This window comes from Piliocolobus tephrosceles, chromosome 12 (genome assembly GCF_002776525.5).
Source record: "Piliocolobus tephrosceles isolate RC106 chromosome 12, ASM277652v3, whole genome shotgun sequence".
Lineage (NCBI taxonomy): Eukaryota > Metazoa > Chordata > Mammalia > Primates > Cercopithecidae > Piliocolobus > Piliocolobus tephrosceles.
Genome location: NC_045445.1, coordinates 1603794 through 1623363, shown reverse-complemented (window position 1 = coordinate 1623363; position 19570 = coordinate 1603794). Strand labels below are relative to the sequence as shown.

General features: G+C 44.1%; 1 protein-coding gene across 2 annotated transcripts in view; it reads left to right on the top strand.

Annotated features, from left to right (window-relative positions):
• The first annotated feature begins 13985 nt into the window (after positions 1 to 13985).
• ZNF275 (zinc finger protein 275) overlaps positions 13986 to 19570 on the top strand; it is a 32968-nt gene continuing 27383 nt past the window's right edge. For both annotated transcript variants that reach the window (XR_002729587.3, XM_023202088.1), the window contains exons 1-2: positions 13986 to 14125; positions 16475 to 16551. Coding sequence is in view for 1 of the 2 variants with exons in the window: in XM_023202088.1 (XP_023057856.1) it covers positions 16521 to 16551 (31 nt within the window). In the remaining variant the exon portion in view is untranslated. The remainder of the gene's footprint in view (positions 14126 to 16474; positions 16552 to 19570) is intronic.

Below are 19570 nucleotides of genomic sequence, written 5' to 3'. Positions count from 1 at the left end.
CAGGGAATCAAGCTTCGGTTTAAACCCTCAGCGAACTCCACCAAGGCTGCCCTGGCCCCGAGCTCCTTTCTGAAGTGCTTGGTGAGCACTCGGTACCTGCCCAGGGGCGACAGGGCAGCCCGCACGGCCTCCTGGAACTCATGGTCCTCACAGTCGTCAGGGATATCCAGGATGAGCAGGGAGCGCTCTGCGTTCGCACCCATCCACCTGCACCAGTCCCGAAGCATCGCCAGAGGCATCGCAGGGGACTTGAGGGAGAGAGCCTGGTCAGACAGGAATGTGTGCTGACTGTTGCCGTCTCTGACGCAGCCTGTGAGTGCAAAGGGGAGAGAGGCACGTTGCTGCCAATCAACCCACCCCCACTACAGGTTTTCGCCCTCCCCTCCCAAGCACTGCAGCAGCCAGGGATCCACTCCCTCCCACTGCTGCAGCCTATGTACCCCTGAAGCCCTCCCCCAGTTGTTGACACTTAATCCCTTGGCACACACCCACAACCTCTATTGGGAGACCCCCTTTTGCCTGAGCTGATGTCCCCTTATCACACCACAACGAGTGCACCTCCCCCTGCCACCATCATCTGTAACATTGCAGCCAGGAGTCCTCCCCTATGCAAGCCCCTGCAACAGGTAGCTCTCCCCCCACCCAGAGTCCCTGCGGCCAGGAGTCCTCCCCTACACAGATCTTTGTAGCCTGGAGTCCTTCTTTACCCAAACTGCGGAAGGGAAGCAGAGAGACCTCCCCCACCCTCTTTCCCAGCTCCAAACCAGGAGCCCTCTCCCTCTTTTGATCTTCCTCTTTTGATCTTCTGTGTAACCTGGCAACCCCCCCCGCGTCCCCCCCCCCTGCAGCCAGAAGTCCCCTTCCTCCCCCCACAGCCAGAGCCCCCCTCTCTCCCATCGTCCCCTGCACCCCTGCGGCAGGAGCCCCCCTCCCGCCCCACCAGACTGCTGCAGCCAGGAGCCCCCTCCTCCTCTCTTTGCGGGCGCTGGGCCGGACCGGGACCCTCTCTCGCGACCACTGCCTGCTGAGGCAGCGATCTGGCCCCTGCCCAGAGCGCCCGCGGTCACTCTGGGGTCCCGCCAGCGCCTGCTCACTTTCTCCGACTCTGCGGACGCTGTGACCACCCGCGGAAAAATGCCGCCTTCAAGCTGTGGAGCCCACTCTGGAGGCCGCCTAGAGGCCCTGGAGCAGGAGGGTGCAAGATCTCGCCTCAGTCACTCGGCTGCAGGGGTCTCCCAGGCCCGATGTGCTAAGACCACAGGGCTTCCCGCTTCTCCCAGAAGCCCCAGGTAGATGAGGAAGAAAAATTTCGTAGTCTCTGTGGAAGACAAGTGGCTAGACAGGAGGAGACATCTGTGTTGCCCTGGCAACAGGACCTGCATGGTAAGGGCTTAATGTTCCAAGGTTTGGAGCCTCTGGGAGCAACAGACCCACCGATTGGCCCTCCACCATCAAAATGACCTCCATCAGTAACTGTGGCAAATTGCTGGGATGGGGTGGACTAGAAGTCACCAGCAGGAGATCCTAAGACCAGGTCCCCAGGGTATTCACAGCCTGCCCTGCTCAGGCCTGGAATCCCTACAACATAGATCGATTGCTGGCTGTGTTCCTCATCACAGCTCTTTACCGCCTGGAGGCTGGCCTTCAACCACCTGGGCAGCCATTGCATAGGAAAGCGTGTGGGCTTTCGATCAGACAGACGCAGCCTCACCTCACAGCCGGGTGGCCTATATCTGTCAGTGAACATGTATGCCCATCATCTGGAAATGGGCAATAAAACACTTTCCTTTTTATACGTTGCTGGCTATGAGTTTCTAATAAATAGTTTGGCTACACTGTTCATGAGGGATATTTTTCTGTAATTTTCTGGTTTTATATCATCTTTTTATCAGGATTTAGGTTTGTACTGGTCCCCTAAACTGAGCTAAGAATTGTTCCCTGCTCCTCTATTTTCTGAAACTGTTGTGTAATATTGGCAATTTTTGTTCCTTAAATATTTGCTAGAGTTCACCCATGAAATCATCTGGGCCTGGAATTTTGCTTTATTTTTAGAAATGTTTTCTGTTAATAAATATATTTACGAAGTATAGGGCTATTCGTTTTTTCTGTTCAATCCATTGGAAGTTTTGGTAAATTGCTTTGTTTCCAATGCATGGGTCAATTTTATCTAAGTTGTCAAAATTATTGTCATAAAGTTAATATTCCCTCACCATTCTTTTAATGCCTATATGACCTCTAATGATACCCCTCTTTCTTGGCTGATATTAATGATTATTTTCTTTTTTCTTGATTAGCCTTCCTAAGGGCTATACATTTTGTTGCTCTTTTAAAATATGTATGACTTGCTTACTTTTAGTTTGTTTTCTATTTTGTTGATTTCTGCTCTTGTATCTCTATTATCTCCTTCCCTCTACTTATTCGTGATTTACTTTGCTATTCCTTTTCTAGTCTCTTTAGGTGGAATGTTTTGTATATTTACTGATTTATATTAAATGGTAAATATATTTTATATATTTACTGATTTCTTGTCTAGTGGTTATATCAATTGCTGAGGCAGGGATGATGAACTCTCCAACTACAATTGTGGAAATGCCTACTTGTTCCTTTGTACTGTCAATTTTTGTTTCATATGTTTTGAGGCTCTGTTATTGGGTGCAAACGTATTTATGAGTTCTATGTGTTTCTGATTAATTGAACCTTATATAATTATTACCTCTATCTGAGGCAATACTCTTTGGAACTCCACTTTGTCTGCTATTAACGTAGCAATCCCCACTTTCTTATGCTTGCCCCTTGCATGGTATATAATTTACAACCTCTTACTATCCACCCATCTGAGTCTCTATATTAAAATAGCATCTCTTGGAGACAGCAAAAGTCTTGCTCTTTTATTCATTCTGACAGTCTCTGCCTTTTAATTGGAGTGTTCAGCCCATTTACATTGAATGTTATGTTTGATATATTTGGATTTAGGCCTATCCTTTTACTATTTGCTCCATCTGATTTTGATCCCATGTTCCCCATTTCCTGCCCAGATTAATCAAATATTTTTTATAATTCACTTTTAATGTATCTATTATCTTCTTAGCTATACCTCTGCATTTTTGTAGTGCTCAGTCTAGAGATTACGATGTATATCTTTAACTTTTTACTGTCTACTTAGAGTTAATATTGTATATAAATGTAAGAAACTCTCCATCATATAGATTCACTTCCATTCCACCTTTTTGCTATAGTTGCCATGCCCTAGTATATACTATTAAACTGTTTACTTTAAAGTCATATTATTACAAAGAAATTAAGAGCAAATAACTATTCATTAATATTTACCCACACATTTACCATTTCCTGTGTTCTTCATTTCTACCCAAAGATCAAAGATTTCCTCTAGTTTCATTTTTCTTCAGATTGAAAGACTTCCTTTAATATTTCTTTTAGTGCAGTTCTGTTGATGAATTTTCTTAGCTTTCATGTATCTCAAAAGATATTTATTTCACCTTCATTCTTGAATTTGTTCTATTTCCCTAGATATAGAGTTCTGGATTGGAAGGTTTTTTTTTTTTTTTTTTTTTTTCTTTCACTGTTTTAGAGATGTTGCTCCACTGTCTCCTGGCTTCCATTGTTTCTGATAAGAATTAAGTTCTTAATATGCTCCCATATGTAGTGTTTCGTTTTCCTCTGACTACTTTCTTACCCTTCTTTGTTTTCAGTAGCTTGACTACAATGTGCCTAGATGTTGCTTTCCTTTGTAGTTATCCTCTTTGTGGTTCACCAAGTTTCATTAAATTTGTAAATAATGGATTTCCCAAGAAAAATGATACTAGAGGAATTTTTCAGCCATTATTTCTTCAGATAGCTTTCCTTCCCCATTTTCTCTATCCCATCCTGGCACTCAAAATACACATTTGAACTTTATATATTGTCCTACAGACCACTGAGGTTCCATTCCTTTTTATTGTTGTTCCTCTTGGTTTATCCGAATAGATCATTTCTATTGATCTAGCTTCAAGTTCATGATTTTTCTGTCATCTGCAATCTGTTATTAAAACAATCCATTGAATTTTTCACTTTATGTTTTTCAGTTCTGGAATTACAGTTGGATTTTTTTCTCTTTTTAAAATTTTTATTTTAGATTTAGGGGTACATGTGAAGGTTTGTTGCCTAGATAAACACATGTCATATGGATTTATTGTACATATTATTACATCACCCAGGTATTAAGCTCGTACCCAATAGTTATCTTTTCTGTTCCCCTCCCTCCACCCACCCTCCATCCTCAAGTAGACCCCAGCGTCTGTTGTTTCCTCCTTTGTGTTCGTAAGTTATTATCATTTAGCTCCCACTTGCAAGTGAGAACATGCAGTATTTGACTTTCTGTTCCTGTGTCAGTTCGCTAAGATGATAGCCTCCAGCTTCATCCATGTTCCTGCTAAAAACATGCTCTTGTTCTTTTTAAGGCTGCATAATATTCTATCATGTATATGTACCATATATCCTTTATCCAGTCTGTCATTGATAGGCATTTAGGTTGATTCCATATCTTTGCTATTGTGAATAGTGCTGCAGCAAACATTCATGTGCATGTGTCTTTATGGAAGAATGCTTTATGTTCCTCTGGGTATATACCCAGTAATGAGATTGCTGGGTTGAATGGTAGTTTTGCTTTTAGCTCTTTGAGGAATGGCCATACTGTTTTCCACAATGGTAGAACTAATTTACACTGTCACCAACAGTGTATAAGGGTTTCCTTTTCTCCACAACCTCGCCAGCATCTGTTATTTTTTTACTTTTTAATAATAGCCATTCTGACTGATGTGAGATGGCATTTTGTTGTGGTTTTCATTTCCATTTCTCTAATGATCAGTGATATTGAGCTTTTCTTCCGTATGCTTTTTGGCCACATGTATGTCTTCTTTTGAGAAATATCTGTTCATGTCTTTTGCCCACTTTTTAATGGGGTTGTTTGTTTTTCTCTTGTAAGTTTATTTAATTTCCCTGTAGATTCTGGATATTAGACCTTTGTCACGTGCATAGTTTGCAAATATTTTCTCCCATTCTGTAGGTTATCTGTTTACTCTGTTGATAGTTTCTTTTGCTGTGCAGAAGCTCTTAAGTTTAATTAGATCCCACTTGTCAATTTTTGTTTTTGTTTTGCTTGCTTTTGGTGTCTTTGTCATGAAATCTTTGTCTGTTTCTATGTCCAGGATGGTAATTGCCTAAGTTGTCTTCCAGGGTTTTTATAGTATGGGGTTTTAGATTTAAGTCTTTAATTCATATTGAATTGATTTTTGCATACATTGTAAACCATGGGTCCAGCTTCAATCTTCTGCATATGGCTAGCCAGTTATCCTAGCACCATTTACTGAATAGGGAGTCTTTTCACCATTGTTTGTTTTTGTCAGTTTTGTCAAAGATCAGATGGTTGTAGGTGTGCAGCCTTATTTCTGGGCTCTCTATTCTGTTCTATTTGTCTATGTGCCTGTTTTTGTACCAGTACCATGCTGTTTTAGTCACTGTAGCCTTGTAGCATAGTTTGAAGTCAGGTAATGTGATCCATCTAGCTTTGTTCTTTTTGCTTAGGATTGTCTTGGCCATTCAGACTCTATTTTGGTTCCATATGAATTTTAAAATAATTCTTTCTAGTTCTCTGAAGAATGTCATCGATAGTTTGATAGGAATAGTATTGAATCTATAAATTGCTTTGGGCAGTATAGCCATTTTAATGATATTGATTCTTCCTATCCATGAGCATGGAATGTTTTTTCATTTGTTTGTGTCTTCTCTAATTTATTTGACCAGGTTTTGTAATTCTCATTGTAGAGCTCTTTCACCTTCCTGGTTAGCTGTATTCCTAGGTATTTTATATTTTTGTGGCAATTATGAATGGGATTGCCTTTCTGATTTGGCTCTCAGTTTGGTTGTTGTTGATGTATAGGAATGCTACTGATCTTTGTGCATTGATTTTGTATCCTGCAACTTTGCTGAAGTTTATTATCAGCTGAAGGAGCTTTGGGGCCAAGACTATGGGGTTTTCTAGATATAGAATCATGCTGTCTGCAAACAGAGATAGGGTGACTTTCTCTCTTCCTATTCGGATGCCCTTTATTTCTTTCTATTGCCTGATTGCTCTGGCTAGGACTTCCAACACTACATTGAACACAAGTGGTGAGAAAGTGTATCCTTGTCTTGTGCTGGTTTTCAAGGGGGAATGCTTCCAGCTTTTGCCCATTCAGTATAATGTTGGCTGTGGTTATTATTTTGAGTTATGTTCCTTCAATATTTAGTTTACTGAGAGTTTTTAACATGAAGTGATGTCAAATTTTATCAAAAGTCTTTTCTGCGTTTATTGAGATAATCACATGATTTTTGTCTTTAGTTCTGTTTATGTGATGAATCACATTTTTTGGTTTTCATATGTTGAACCTAACTTGCATCCTAGGGATGAAGCCTACCTGATCATGGTGGATTAGATTTTTGATGTGCTGCTGGATTTGGTTTGCAAGTATTCTGTTGAGGATTTTTGCATTGATGTTCATCAGGGATACTGGCTTGATGTTTTCTTTTTTTGTTGTGTCTCTGCCACATTTTGGTATCAGGATTATGCTGGCCTCATAGAATGAGTTGGGGAGAAGTCCCTCATCCTCTATTTTTGGAATAATTTCTGTAGGAATGGTAACAGATTGTCTTTGTACATCTGGTACAATTTGTCTATGAATCTATCAGGTCCTAGGCCTTTTTTGGTTGATAGGCTATTTATTCCTGATTCAATTTCAGAGCTTGTTATTGGTCTGTTCAGGGAATCAGTTTCTTCCTAGCTCAGTTTTGGGTGGATGTATGGGTCCAGAAATTTATCCATCTCTTCTAGGTTTTCTAATTTGTGTGCATAGAGGTCTTTGTAGTAGTTTCTGATGGTTGTTCTTATTTTTATGGGGTCAGTAGTAACATTCCCTTAATCATTTCTAATTGTGTTTATCTTCTCTCTTTCCTCCTCCTCCTCCTCCTCCTCCTCCTCCTTCTTCTTCTTTTATTTTTTATTTTTTAACGGAGTCTCGCTCTGTCACCCAACCTGGAGTGCAGTGGCACAATCTCGGCTCACTGCAAGCTCTGCCTCCCAGGTTCACGACATTCTCCTGCCTCAGCCTCCCGAGTAGCTGGGACTATAGGCGCCCACCACCACGCCCAGCTAATTTTTTTTTTTTTTTGTATTTTTAGTAAAGATGGGGTTTCACCATGTTAGCCAGAATGGTCTCGATCTCCTGACCTCATGATCCACCCGCCTCGGCCTCCCAAAGTGCTGGGATTACAGGCCTGAGCCACCGCGCCTGGCCTTTTCTTCTTAATTCATGTAGCTGGTGGCCTATTTTATTAATTTTTTCAAAAAACCAACTCCTGGAATTTCAAGCCTGTGGGTTTAATCTTGTGAGGTACTGTGGAAGTGGGGCCTGCGTGCTGTTGCTGCTCAGACCCCTGGATTCAGCCTCTTTCCTGGGGGTAGGTACAGGAGTCTAACCTTCCACTTTGCCAAAGCTGCATCTACTTTTGCCAGAAAGCCCAAATATCTAAGGCTCCAGGTTCTCCTCACATGCCTGAGCGGCTGCTCTGCCAAGACTCCACGTGACTCTGTCAGACTGAAAACTGAAGGCCCTGGTGGAGTGGGTTCACAAGGAGATCTGCTGACCCAAGGGTTGCAAAGATCTGTTGGAGAAGCATGGTTTCCTAGGGTCGCTCATTCACTCACCACTTTCCTGGGTAGGGGAGGATCCCCTTGCTCCGTGTTGCTCCCAGGTGGGCCATTGTTCTATCTTGCTTTTTTTCGTTCTCTGTGGGTAAAGTTGTTTCCTTGATTAATCCCAGTGCAAGTACCTGGATGTTTCAGTTGAAGGTGATGTATTTACTCGCCCCTTCTGTTCCTCTCTGTGAGAGCCATACATACTACCTGCTTCTAGTCAGCCATCTTGGCCACTCGCCCAATTGGTTCTTTTCAATAGTTTCTTTTTCTATACTAAAATTTCCTATTTAAAAATTCATTGTTATCCCCTTGGGCCATGTTTGTATATATTTTACATTTTTACACTTTTACTTTTTACATTTTACACATAACATTTACATTTCTACACTACACAATTGGCTTTGTGTAAATCACAGTAAACACAACAGCCAAAGTGATAAGTAGGGTTGGTGTATATAATTCATTCGTTAATTTATTCATAGATCTACCCATTCAACAAGCATTTACAGTGCACCTACTGTGTCAGACATTATTTTAAGTCCTAGAAATTTAGAGACAAATTACAAATAGTCCCTATTCTTAAGGAGCTGCCAGAATGGTAAGAAGAGACAGGCATGTAAACAAATTTAGTAACACAACTTACTGGGGGTAGTGATAGGGTATATACAGAGTACAGGGGGATACCAAGTGGGCATGTCATACCTGGAAAGGGTCAGGAAAGTCCTCACAGGGAAGGTACACCTTGCATTAGGATAGAGGAGGAAAGATAGAGGTATATATCAGAAACATAGCAAACAATCATCAAATGGCTTGAAGAACATTAGGGAGAGGTGTCCAGTGAGCAGGTGGACATTGAGATTTGGAAAGCAGAAGTTGGTCCCAGAGAGCCAGACCTGATGGCATTTAGCCTTAAGGTGGTTGTGTGAAGCTGGGTGTATTAGTCTGTTTTCATGCTGCTGATAAAGACATACCAGAGACTAGGTAATTTATAAAGAAAAGGAGGTTTGAGGGACTCACAGTTCCACGTGGCTGGGAGGCCTCACACTCATGGCAGGGGGTGAAAGGCACATCTTACATAGCAGCAGGCAAGAAAGAAAATGAGAATCAAGCAAAAGGGGAAACCCCTTATAAAAACATCAGATCTCATGGGACTTATTCAGTACCATGAGAACAGTATGGGGAAAACTGCCTCCATGATTTAATTATCTCCCACCAGGTCTCTCCCACAGCATGTGAGAATTATGGAGCTACAATTCAAGATGAGATTTGGGTGGGGACACAGCCAAACCATATCACTGGGTGAGGGGCTGATATCCCCAGATGGCACCACAGGTATCCTAAGAGGATGTGGGTAAAACAGAGTTGTTCTGAGCCTTAGTCAGTGAAGGAGATCAGAAAAGAATTTGTTGGAACTGAGGGCCAGAAGCCAAGCCTGAGACATTCATAACAAGTTTTACCTTTATACTTTAAGGACGCAGACTCTGGACTCAGACAGAGCAAAGTTCTAAAGCCAGCCATGTGGCATTGAACAAATTACTTAAACTCTGTTTGGCTCAATTTCTATAACCATGAAACAGAAGTAATAATAGTATCTGCCTCAGGACTGTTGTAAGAATTAGATGAGATAATATTTATAAAACAATGTCTGGCACATAGCAGACAATCGTCAAATAATAGCCTTTGTTATCAATTTATTGTTTTAATGGATATGAAAAACTATATAATTAATTTTAACCCCTTAATCACTAGATTGTAACACAGATGCATTCATTTATTTGAGAAATATTTATGAAGCATCTACTGCGTGCCAGGCATGTTTTTTTTTTTTTGGTACTATCAGGGAGAAATCAATATCTATGGTCTTAAGACCTTAACCTGGTGTTAAGATCTCAAAGGATCTATGAATCAGATGGCGAAAAATGAATCCTTATTTTTACTAAACTAACTAAACTTTAGTGTTTCCTTCAATTGTGAATGTAGGCAACAAACCACAACAGTATCGGCAGTACATGTGACTTTGTCACCAACAGAAGTAAATATTTTCATATCACATTACAGTTATTGCCAATAGCTAGACACATTCGCTGGAAATAACATTTCAACAATTTATGATATTGGTAAAGAACTTTTAAGTACTACTATTTTATGTGTTAATGAAGAAGCATATATATCAATATAAAAATCATTATGAGCATGCTTTATGTTCTTGACTATTGTCAGCCCAGGGTGAGTTTCCCTTGGATGCTTTTTCCCTTGAGTATCAGAACAATTCTTGTTTCTTTTAGTAATCTAGCATTATATCTATCTAGTAGATTTGGCTTCTTAGTTTCTGTTATATTTCTTCAAAGATGGGTCATTGTTTGTTATTGTTGCTGTGGTGGTGGTGGTGGTGGTGGTGGTGGTGGTGGTGACGGTGGTTTGTTGTCTTAGTAGACAACTAACCTAGCTAAACTCACACTAAGTCTCCCCTGTAGTGGGTACCAACTGCAATCTCCAGACTCCGTTTCCACGGTATTGGGCATCAGCTGAAACCTCTGCTCAGTTCTTTTCTTGGACTCTGCCCTGTGCATGCATAGCTCCGGGGTCAACCAGAGATTTGGGCAGAGTGTACAGGCCAAACAGGGAGCTCATCCATACGGTGCTTCTCTGCTCCCAGATATTGCCCCTCCTGCTTTCCCTCTGCCATGGCCACCCTAAAATCTGCTCTCTGGGTCTCTGAGTTTTAGCCAGCCAGCACAGCATCCTCTGTGGCCCACACTCACATGCAGACAAGCAAGAAACTCACCTTTGCAGAGAAGAACAAGGTTACAAACCTCACCGCAGTGCTCAGCAGTTCGGGCTCCCCTGTTGCTCCCGCCAATGACTGGGCAGACATTGCGGACGCTGCCAAGAGAACCACAGCTACCAGTGCTTCTCAAGGAATGGGTGGCACGACGCCTGCCACCAGCAGCCCAGCCTGAGTGAAATCTGTGGGGACCCTGCTTCTTCCCACCTCAGGCCTCAGACTCAATGGGTAGTGGATTCATGTGATTGGTGGAGCCTGAGTTAGGTGCCCAAGCTGTAGCTACAAGGGAAGCTGAGACAGTGAACACTAACCATCTTCGGGATCTACAGTGGGAGGCAAATTCTACTTCGTGGGATGGGGCAATGCCCCAAACAAAGAAAGGTTAATATAAAAATGATTGTCATTGTCTACTTTATATGGTATTAAATGGACAGAAGAAAGAAGAGAAACACAGGTTAAGAAACAAAACACAGATTACCAATATCAGGAATCAGGGTGGTGTTATCACTGTAAATAATAGAACATCATGTACAACTTTATATTAATAAATTTGGCAACTTACATGAAATGGGCAAATTTCTTGAAAGATACAAATAGCAAAGCTCAGTCAAAAAGAAATAGATACAGGCATACCTTCAAGATAGTATGCCTTCTGTTCCAGACCAGGGCAATAAAGCAAATATCACAATAAGCCAGTTACCCAAATTTTTTGGTTTCCCAGTGCATACAAAAGCTATAGCCTATTAAGTGTACAATAGTATTATGTCTGAAAAAATGTACTCATCTTAATTTTAAAATATTTTATTGCTAAAAATGCTAATGATCATCTCAGAGTTTGGTGTGTGCTGAGGGCCTTCTTACCATGTCCTCATATGGTGGAAGGCAGACACAAAAGAGCAAGCTAACCAGATGCTGCATGAAGCCTCTTTCATAAGGGCCTTAATTCCATTCTGAGGTAGTAGCCCTCTGGCCTAATCACCTTTTAATAGATCTGGGTCTCTCTCTCGTCTCCCTTCTGTCCATTTAATACTACATAAAGTAGACAATGACAATGCCTCACCTCTTAATAGTATCACATTGGCAACACCTGAATTTTGGAAGGGATACATTCAAACCATACCATCTAGTCTCAGGTATTTTGCCATGGCAGTGCAAATTAAGACAATTTCCAAATAATTTTGTTGAGTGAAAGGAACCAAACACAAAAGAAGACTTATTATAATATTTTATTATATAAAACTCTAGAAAATACCTTATAGTGACAGAAAGCAGATCATTGGTTGCCTAGGGACAGGAGAGGAGAAGAGAAAGGGATAGTCATGGGCATGAGGAAACTTTGAAGGTGATGAAATCCTTACTGCCTTGATTGTGGTGATGGTTTCATACGTGTGTGTGTGTGTATGTGTGTGAAAGCTTATCAAGTTGTTTAGCTGAAACATGACAAGCTCACAGTTTACTGTCTGTCAAATATATCTCAGTATAAACAGACAACCTATAGAATGGGAGAAAATCATCTGACAAAGGTCTAATATCCAGAATATAACCCTATCAAAAAATGGGCAAAAGATGTGAACAGACACTTCTCAAAAGAAGACATACAAGTGGCCAACAAACATATGAAAAAAATGCTCTCATCACTAATCATCAGAGAAATGCAAATCAAAACCACAGTGGGACAGTGTCTCACTCCAGCGAGAATGGCCATTATTTAAAAGTCAAAAAATAACAGATGCTGGAGAGACTGTGGAGAAAAGGGGATGCTTATACACTGCTGATGGGTATGTAAATTATTTCAGCCACTGTGGAAAGCAGTTTGGAGATTTCTCAAAGAACTTAAAACAGAGCTACCATTTGACCCAGCAATCCCAGTACTGGGTATATACCCAAAGGAAAATAAATCATTTTACCACCAAGACACATGCACCTGTATGGTCATCACAGCACTATTCACAATAGCAAAGACGTGGAATCAACCTAGGTGATCATCAGTGGTGGACTGGATAAAGAAAATGTGGTAGGTATTCACCACAGAATACTATGCAGCCACAAAAAAAGAATGAAATCATGTCCTTTGCAGCAACATGGATGCAGCTAGAGGATGTTATCCTAAGTGAATTAATGCAGGAACATAAAACCAAATGCCACACATTCTCATTTATAAGTGGGAGCTAAACATTGGGTACTTGTGGACATAAAGATGGGAACAACAGACAATGGGAACTACAAGAGGGGTCAGGGAGGGAGGGGTCAGGGTTTAAAAAGTAACTATTGGGTACTATATTCAGTACTTGGATGACAGGATCATGTGTACCCCAAACCTCAACATCACACACTATACCGAGGCAACAAACCTGCACATGTACCCCCTAAATCTAAAACATAAAATTTCTCAGGAACTAAATGTCTGTGTGTATATATATATACACACATACACACACACACATATATACACACATTGCACATAATGAGCTAGCTTCCTGTTTTGTCTCTACACACACACACACACACACATATATATATATACTGCACATAACATTGTGCAAACTACTTGAACAGACACTTTACAAAGAAAGATATAGAAATGGCCAGTGAGCACATAAAAGCATACTCAACATAATTAGTCATCAGGGAGATGATAATTGAAATAACAATGAGGTATCACTTCCCACCCTCTCAAATGGCTAAAAATAAAGGCTGACAACCTCAAATGTTGATGAGGATGGGAAAGAAAAGGAGCTCTCATACATTTCTGGTGGGAATGTAAATTGCACAACCACTTTGGAATACATTCTGGCAGTTTCTTATAAAACATAAAACTATCCTATGATGTGGCAATTCCTCTCTTAGGTATTTACCCAAGAAAAATGAAAGCATATGTCCACACAAAGATGTGTACATGAATATTCATAGTAGCTTCATTTATGATCACCCAAACTGGAAACAGCCCAGATCATAACCTGGTGAATGAACAAACCAACTCTGATATATCCAAACAACAGCATACTACTCAACGATAGCACATTCAACAACATAGATAAATCTTAAAAACATCACTTTAAATGAAAGAATCCAGACACACAATAGTACAGACGATCTGATTCCATTCATACAGAATAGTGGCTTTCCTGGTCCATTGCCCTCAGTTCCCGATCCTTCACTCCCCCCACCACCATCTTGAAGACGCCCAAAGGGGAGAGGTCTCTTCCATTCCTTCGTTCCCTCCTTCGTCTGCTGGTCGATTTGTTCGCTCGTTCATTCATTCTTTCTCACGCTCATTCCACTCCTCTCCACCTCCCCACAAGCGCTCAGCCCGCGCGCGCAGCTCCCCCGCAGGCTGATCAGATTTGCCTGCCCAGTCCGCCCCGCCCCAAACCCCGCCCGTTTCCCGCCCCGCCCCCTTTCCTGGCCAATCGGGGCCGAGGCTGGGGCCGGGGCGGGGCCTCGCTCCCTCAGAACCCCGGGCGGCGCTCACGGCTCCGGAAACGCGCCGCGGGGCTGTTAGCTCGGCCGGGCACTGGCGGCTCCGTGGCGCTTCCTGCCACGCCAAGCCTGCCTGGGCCGCGCCAGCGCTGCTCCACCGAGGCCCGCGCGTCGGCCGCCGCCGGGCCTGGGTGAGTGTGCGGGCCGCGGGAGGATGTGCGGGGGCGCTGGAGGGGCCGCAGGGCGGCGGTGATCGTGGGGGCGGCAGGAGGACGTGAGGGCCCGAGTGAGCGTGCAGGGCCGCGAGAGGATGTGCAGGAGGCGTAGGACCGTGTGCGGGGCTGGAGCGAGTGTGCGGGCCGCAGAAGAGTGCACGGTGCAGGGAGGGGGCGTCTCTGGGCTGTTGGAGAGCTGCTCGGCCTTGGGCGGGCCAGAGCTGGGAACGGGTCCCGGATGACGAGTACGAAGAGGCCCGAAGGCCTTCCCGAGGCGGGCGGGGGGCGGCGGTCCCGGGTGGGAATCGCTAAAGTGCGGAGGCCTGCTCTGCTCTTTGGGGGAAGCTAGGAGATGAGAACCGCTCAGGGGCGGAAAGAGAGGACCCTCGCCCCTAACGCCTAGGAGCCCGATCTGGAGGGGGCGTTGTAGGGGTGGGGATTAAAGGACTTTTCCCTGGTCTAGGGGAGGGGCTGCGCCGCAGTCTGGGCGCTGGGAGGGTGGGCTAGGTGGGAACAATTCCCGCTGGGGAGTCCCTCCTTTCCTTTTGAGTGGGTTGGATGGGGGTTAAGCCTCAGCTTGGTGGGGAGGATGGGGGCAGGTAGGTAGCCTAGAGAGAGAACTGTGGGGAGGGAGGGGAAAGGGGGCCGTGAGCTGAGCTCAAGGCCCTCTGTCTGAACCAGTCTTTTTCTCTCCCCTACTGGGGGCTGCCATCTCCCACTCCAGTGCCCCCGCCCCCTTAAACTCCTTTGCTGGCTCCTCCAGTCTATATTTGGGTGATTAATTACATGTCTTTTCCACAACCCCCCCCCCACCACTCGCCTGCCGCCCAAAGTCCATGGTCCCTTTCAAACAACCCCCGCCCCCATTCCTGGCCCTCTTCCCAGAGGTCCCACCCTGCCACCCTGTTCCAATTGAAGCCCTCCAGCCAGCCTTGGCCTAGCTGGGCCCGTGGCCCCCCTCCAGTCTCCTTGGTCAATGAAACATTTCCTCTTCAACCTCAGCCCGACATTTTTCCTTTACAAGAGAATTTCAGATGGGATTGCGGGAACAGCACCTCCCCTAGGTACTAATGCTGCCTCGGCCCTTCCCCACCGCCACAGTCCCCCCACCCCACAACATTGGACCTTCAAGTAGAAGCCACTTGCACAGTGTCTGACCCAGTTCAGTATATCCCCCTAGTAACATTTTGGGGAGATGTACTGAACTGGGCCAGACACTGTGAGTTTTATATATAGAACCCTATTGAGTAGTGATTTTCAGCCTTCTGTCTGTGACGGACCCCTTGGAAATCTACTAGAACGTGTGAATTCTCTTCTAACCATCAGCACAGACTCCGAGATAGTGGGCTCCCATTTCACAAGGCTCCTGGGCAGGAATCCTGTCAATGACAGAGATTCTGAGAGTTGGAGAATCTGGGAACCTCCAGATTCTAGACAGGCCCAGTGTTAAGGAGGTGCAGTTCTGCATCATAATCTCCTGGGGTGCTTGTTGAAAAATGCAGATCCCTTGATCTCTCCCAAACCTGCTACACTCCCACATGAGTTCTTAGTGAACTCCAAACCAAGTTTCTCACCCAATGATCCAGCCCTTTACCCAAACCTGCCTGGGCTCCTTGGATGGCCCTGGGCTCCTTGCAATTTACATAGCATCCCACCCCACCCCCAATTTCGAATCTTTTGTATCCAGGCAGTGTTACCTAAAGGCAGCTATACTTACAATTTATTTCGATTTTTAGTAAGATGCCATGAATATTCTTGGGGAAATGGGAACACAAAACTTTCCTCAATTAAGTACAACAAACACTACAAACTCCCCTTCTGGTCTACCTTCTGGCTTTTTATAGAAAGGAAATAAGATAGAAACCCAAACAGAAAGAGACAGGTGCCCAGGCAAAGTGAGAGAGGAAACAGATGCCTTCCCACCCACACATACAGAAAAAGGCACACACAGACACAAATACCCCAAGAGAGACAGACTTTCCTGGTGAGACACCCTCTCTTTAGACCCTTCAGGATTCTGCTACTTAGAGTAGCAGCCTGTTTGCTGCTTTGGGACGGGACAGGGTGGGCCCACGTGGGGCCTTCACTTCCGCCTCCTGGTCTGTCAGGTGGAAAGAACATGAAGGCCAGGCCCAGCGTGGCCCTGGGCTTGGCTCAAGGGTTGCATCCTGACCTGGCTAGGGTGGATCCAGATTGTGGCGGTGTATATTCAGTTGAACCCTGTATCTGGCCCAGTTCAGTACATCCCCCAAAATGTGGGGGCCAGGTTGCTGGGAGGCGCACATGGGTCTGCTTCTGTTCACCTGAATCATTGCAATCCAACAGGTGGGACCTTACCTGCCAGGCTGATCCCTTGGAGTAGTTCTGAGCCATGATGAGTCATCCGTGTGTGTCTCTTTTGGGTAAGTCTCGGTGTTTATGCGTGGTGTCTGCTGGCCTTGACGCTGGGCATGCTATCAGAAGACCCTATAGGTGGGGTTACAACATGGTGAGGAGTATCGTTTTGGTTCCAGAAGCACTTATATTTTCATCTATGCCATTGTTGCTGAACTGTCTTTGCCCAGAGACAGTTCTCTCAATCCAAGCAACACAACTCACAGGAGAAAAGATATTCCGGAAAGAGAATTTGGAATCTAATCTCCCTTTTGGATGGGAGAGGGAGCAGAAGCCATCCATCTGAATTGGATCTCCTGTGAGTGGAAACCTTTGAAGACACCCTTTGGGGTACATTTGCTCTGGCCTAGAACTGAACAGAACACAAGCCACCTGTTGTCTTCTGGGTAAACTCAAGCTTTAGAGCCTGAGGACATTCTGTTCCAGGTCTTTATTTAGATGCTTCAGAGAGTCCAGGTGTTTCTGGCACCCCTTGGAAGCTTCTGGAACCTTCCAGATGAGGCTTATTTGGGTGGCCTCGCTGCCTTTCTCCTGCCCAGGGAAGGACAGCGCACCTGTTAGAGAATGTTGCTTGGCTATTTGTGCAATAAAATCAGTTGAATGCTGGTCTTTAGGCTCAGAAGCTACCGTTAGCCAGTAGCCAAACATTCAGCAGTGAGGCAGGAGTGTCTTTAATCCAAAGACAACCAGGAAGCATCTCATTATTACTACATTTTGTGACGTGGGTTGTTTTTTGTCTCTGTTGAGTTCAACTCTTCATTTCTGTTCTTCCACATCGAAGTGGAATGATTATTTTGAGTCTCTTAGTGTTTTCTGCTTCCATGCAGTAAATTTGATTTAAATAAGTTGGTTAAAATTTACATTGTGATCTAAAGCACGTGAGCAGGAAGATTTGTTCACTCACGTGAGCTCTCGTGTTTTAGAAAGCATAATTTTTCAAATTATCAGGCAGTAGGTTGACATTGACATCATTATTTTCCATTTATTCTAGCAGATGTTTGTTAAACAGCTGCAGTGTAATGGTGCAGCTGACCTTGACAGGGCCTTTGCTTTCTGGGAGTTTATAGTCTTCAGATTATCTTCAGATCCCATTGAAAGAAGGAGAGTAATACCACTTACATTAAGGGTTGGAAATGTGTTTTCCCACAGTATTTCTTTGAGCGTTCATATTTCCCAGTTGTATGTAGGAGTGCACCCTACGAGATTCAGGACATGCTTTTGTGCTGTGAGTGAAAGTGCCTTACTTCAAGGTCAGCATTACCCTGTGTGTCCATCGGGTGTGCATTACAATGATTTTCATGTTCTGTCTGGAATTCCTTCGACCTTGATTCCCCAAGATCCACTGTCAGAAGGCAGTGGACACCTGCATTTGTCACGTTTGTCACAGCATCCAGCTTCTTTTCCTGATTAGTTCCACCATTTTAAAATAGAACAGTTGTGCAATATAGATCCTAAATGATCCGATTATCTCTAGGATTGATGATAATTTTATTTTGATCTGCAGTAGGGATTAATGTGTTATCTTTTTTTTAATGACCTTCCTTTGCTTCTCATGAAGCTCTTTTACCTGATATACTTGATTGATTAATTATGCAAAATTTCGTTTCCTTTTGTGGAAGCAGGCCCCACTTCTTTCCTCCCATTTTTATGAGTACCTTTTAAATGATCTCCATGTCCAGGGGCTCTGTCACTGTGGGTGGTGATCACGCAGCCACTGAGAGCTAAAGTGCTCTCAGGCTGAGTCCCCTGGGTGAGCTGCTACAGGAAGGGTCACTCCTGTTGCTGCACAGGAAAGGATTATTAACAATTCATTTGGGAGTTGTGGCTCCAGGATTTCAATAGTTAATCATGCCAATTAAGTAAAAACACTTCAGTAGGATTTGCCCTATTAAATGGAACACTTCAGGAGGATTCACTCGGTTAAACGTGGGTGGCTCGGGAGGACTGTGTGTGTGTGTGTGTGTGTGTGTGTGTGTGTGTGTGTGTGTGTAAGAGACAGAGACGGAGAAAGAGAGAGAGGAATGAAATGTCTCATTGTGCAGTGAGGGCATGTTAACAGGATGGTTTAAAGGCAGCACCCAAACACCCATATATACCATTAGGCCTAGATGACACTAAGCCTCACCCCCAGTCTGTCTTCTGGCTGTGGCGTGGTGTTACAGGTTGGATATTATTTCGCTCTTCTCTGGTGTGGTTTGAAAAGTCTCAAATCTTGGGAGATGGATATTAAGCAAGTTAACCTCCTAGAGCCCTGGTTTCCTTCTCTGTGAATGGAGGCGGTAATAACCACAGGATGTGATAAGTGAATTACAGGAAGGGAGATGCATGGCTCCAAACACGTGTAGTGCATGCTCCAGTATTGGAAGTGTGCTTCATTTAACATGCCACTCTCCACACACATTGATTCAGTCACCCCGCAATTTATCACGTGCCCACTCAGGGCCAGGAGCTGCTGCAGACACTGGGGACTCAGGAGTGACCAAGAATGAGAAAGCCCCCCTGCGCTGTTGGAGCTCCATTTCTCCTGGGGACTGTCAGTTAGAAGCAAGCAATTTCATTGGATAGTTTTTAGTTAGCAAAAATGTTCCGAGTAGACTATGATGGACACTAGAGAGTGAAGGCATTCTAAGGAGGTGACATTAGAGTTGAAGCCTGATGTGGGCCAGGCGCAGTGGTTCACACCTGTAGTCTCAGCATTTGGAGGTTGAGGTGGGAAGATGGCTTGAGTCCAGAAGTTCCAGACTGGTGTAGGCAGCATAGTGAGACTGCATCTCTACAATTTTTTTTTTTTTTTAATTTAAAAATTTAGCCGGGGGTGGTGGCACGCAGCTGTAGTCCCAGCTACTCAAGAGGCTGAGGTGGGAGGATCACTTGAGCTTGGGAGGTCAAGGCTGCAGTGAGCTGTGATGGCACCACTACATTCCAGCCTGGGTGACAGAGTGAGACCCTGTCTCAGAAAAATAAAAATAGAGTTGAAGCCCGAATTCTCAGAAGGAGCCATCCATGAGAAGCCCATGGTACTCTCAG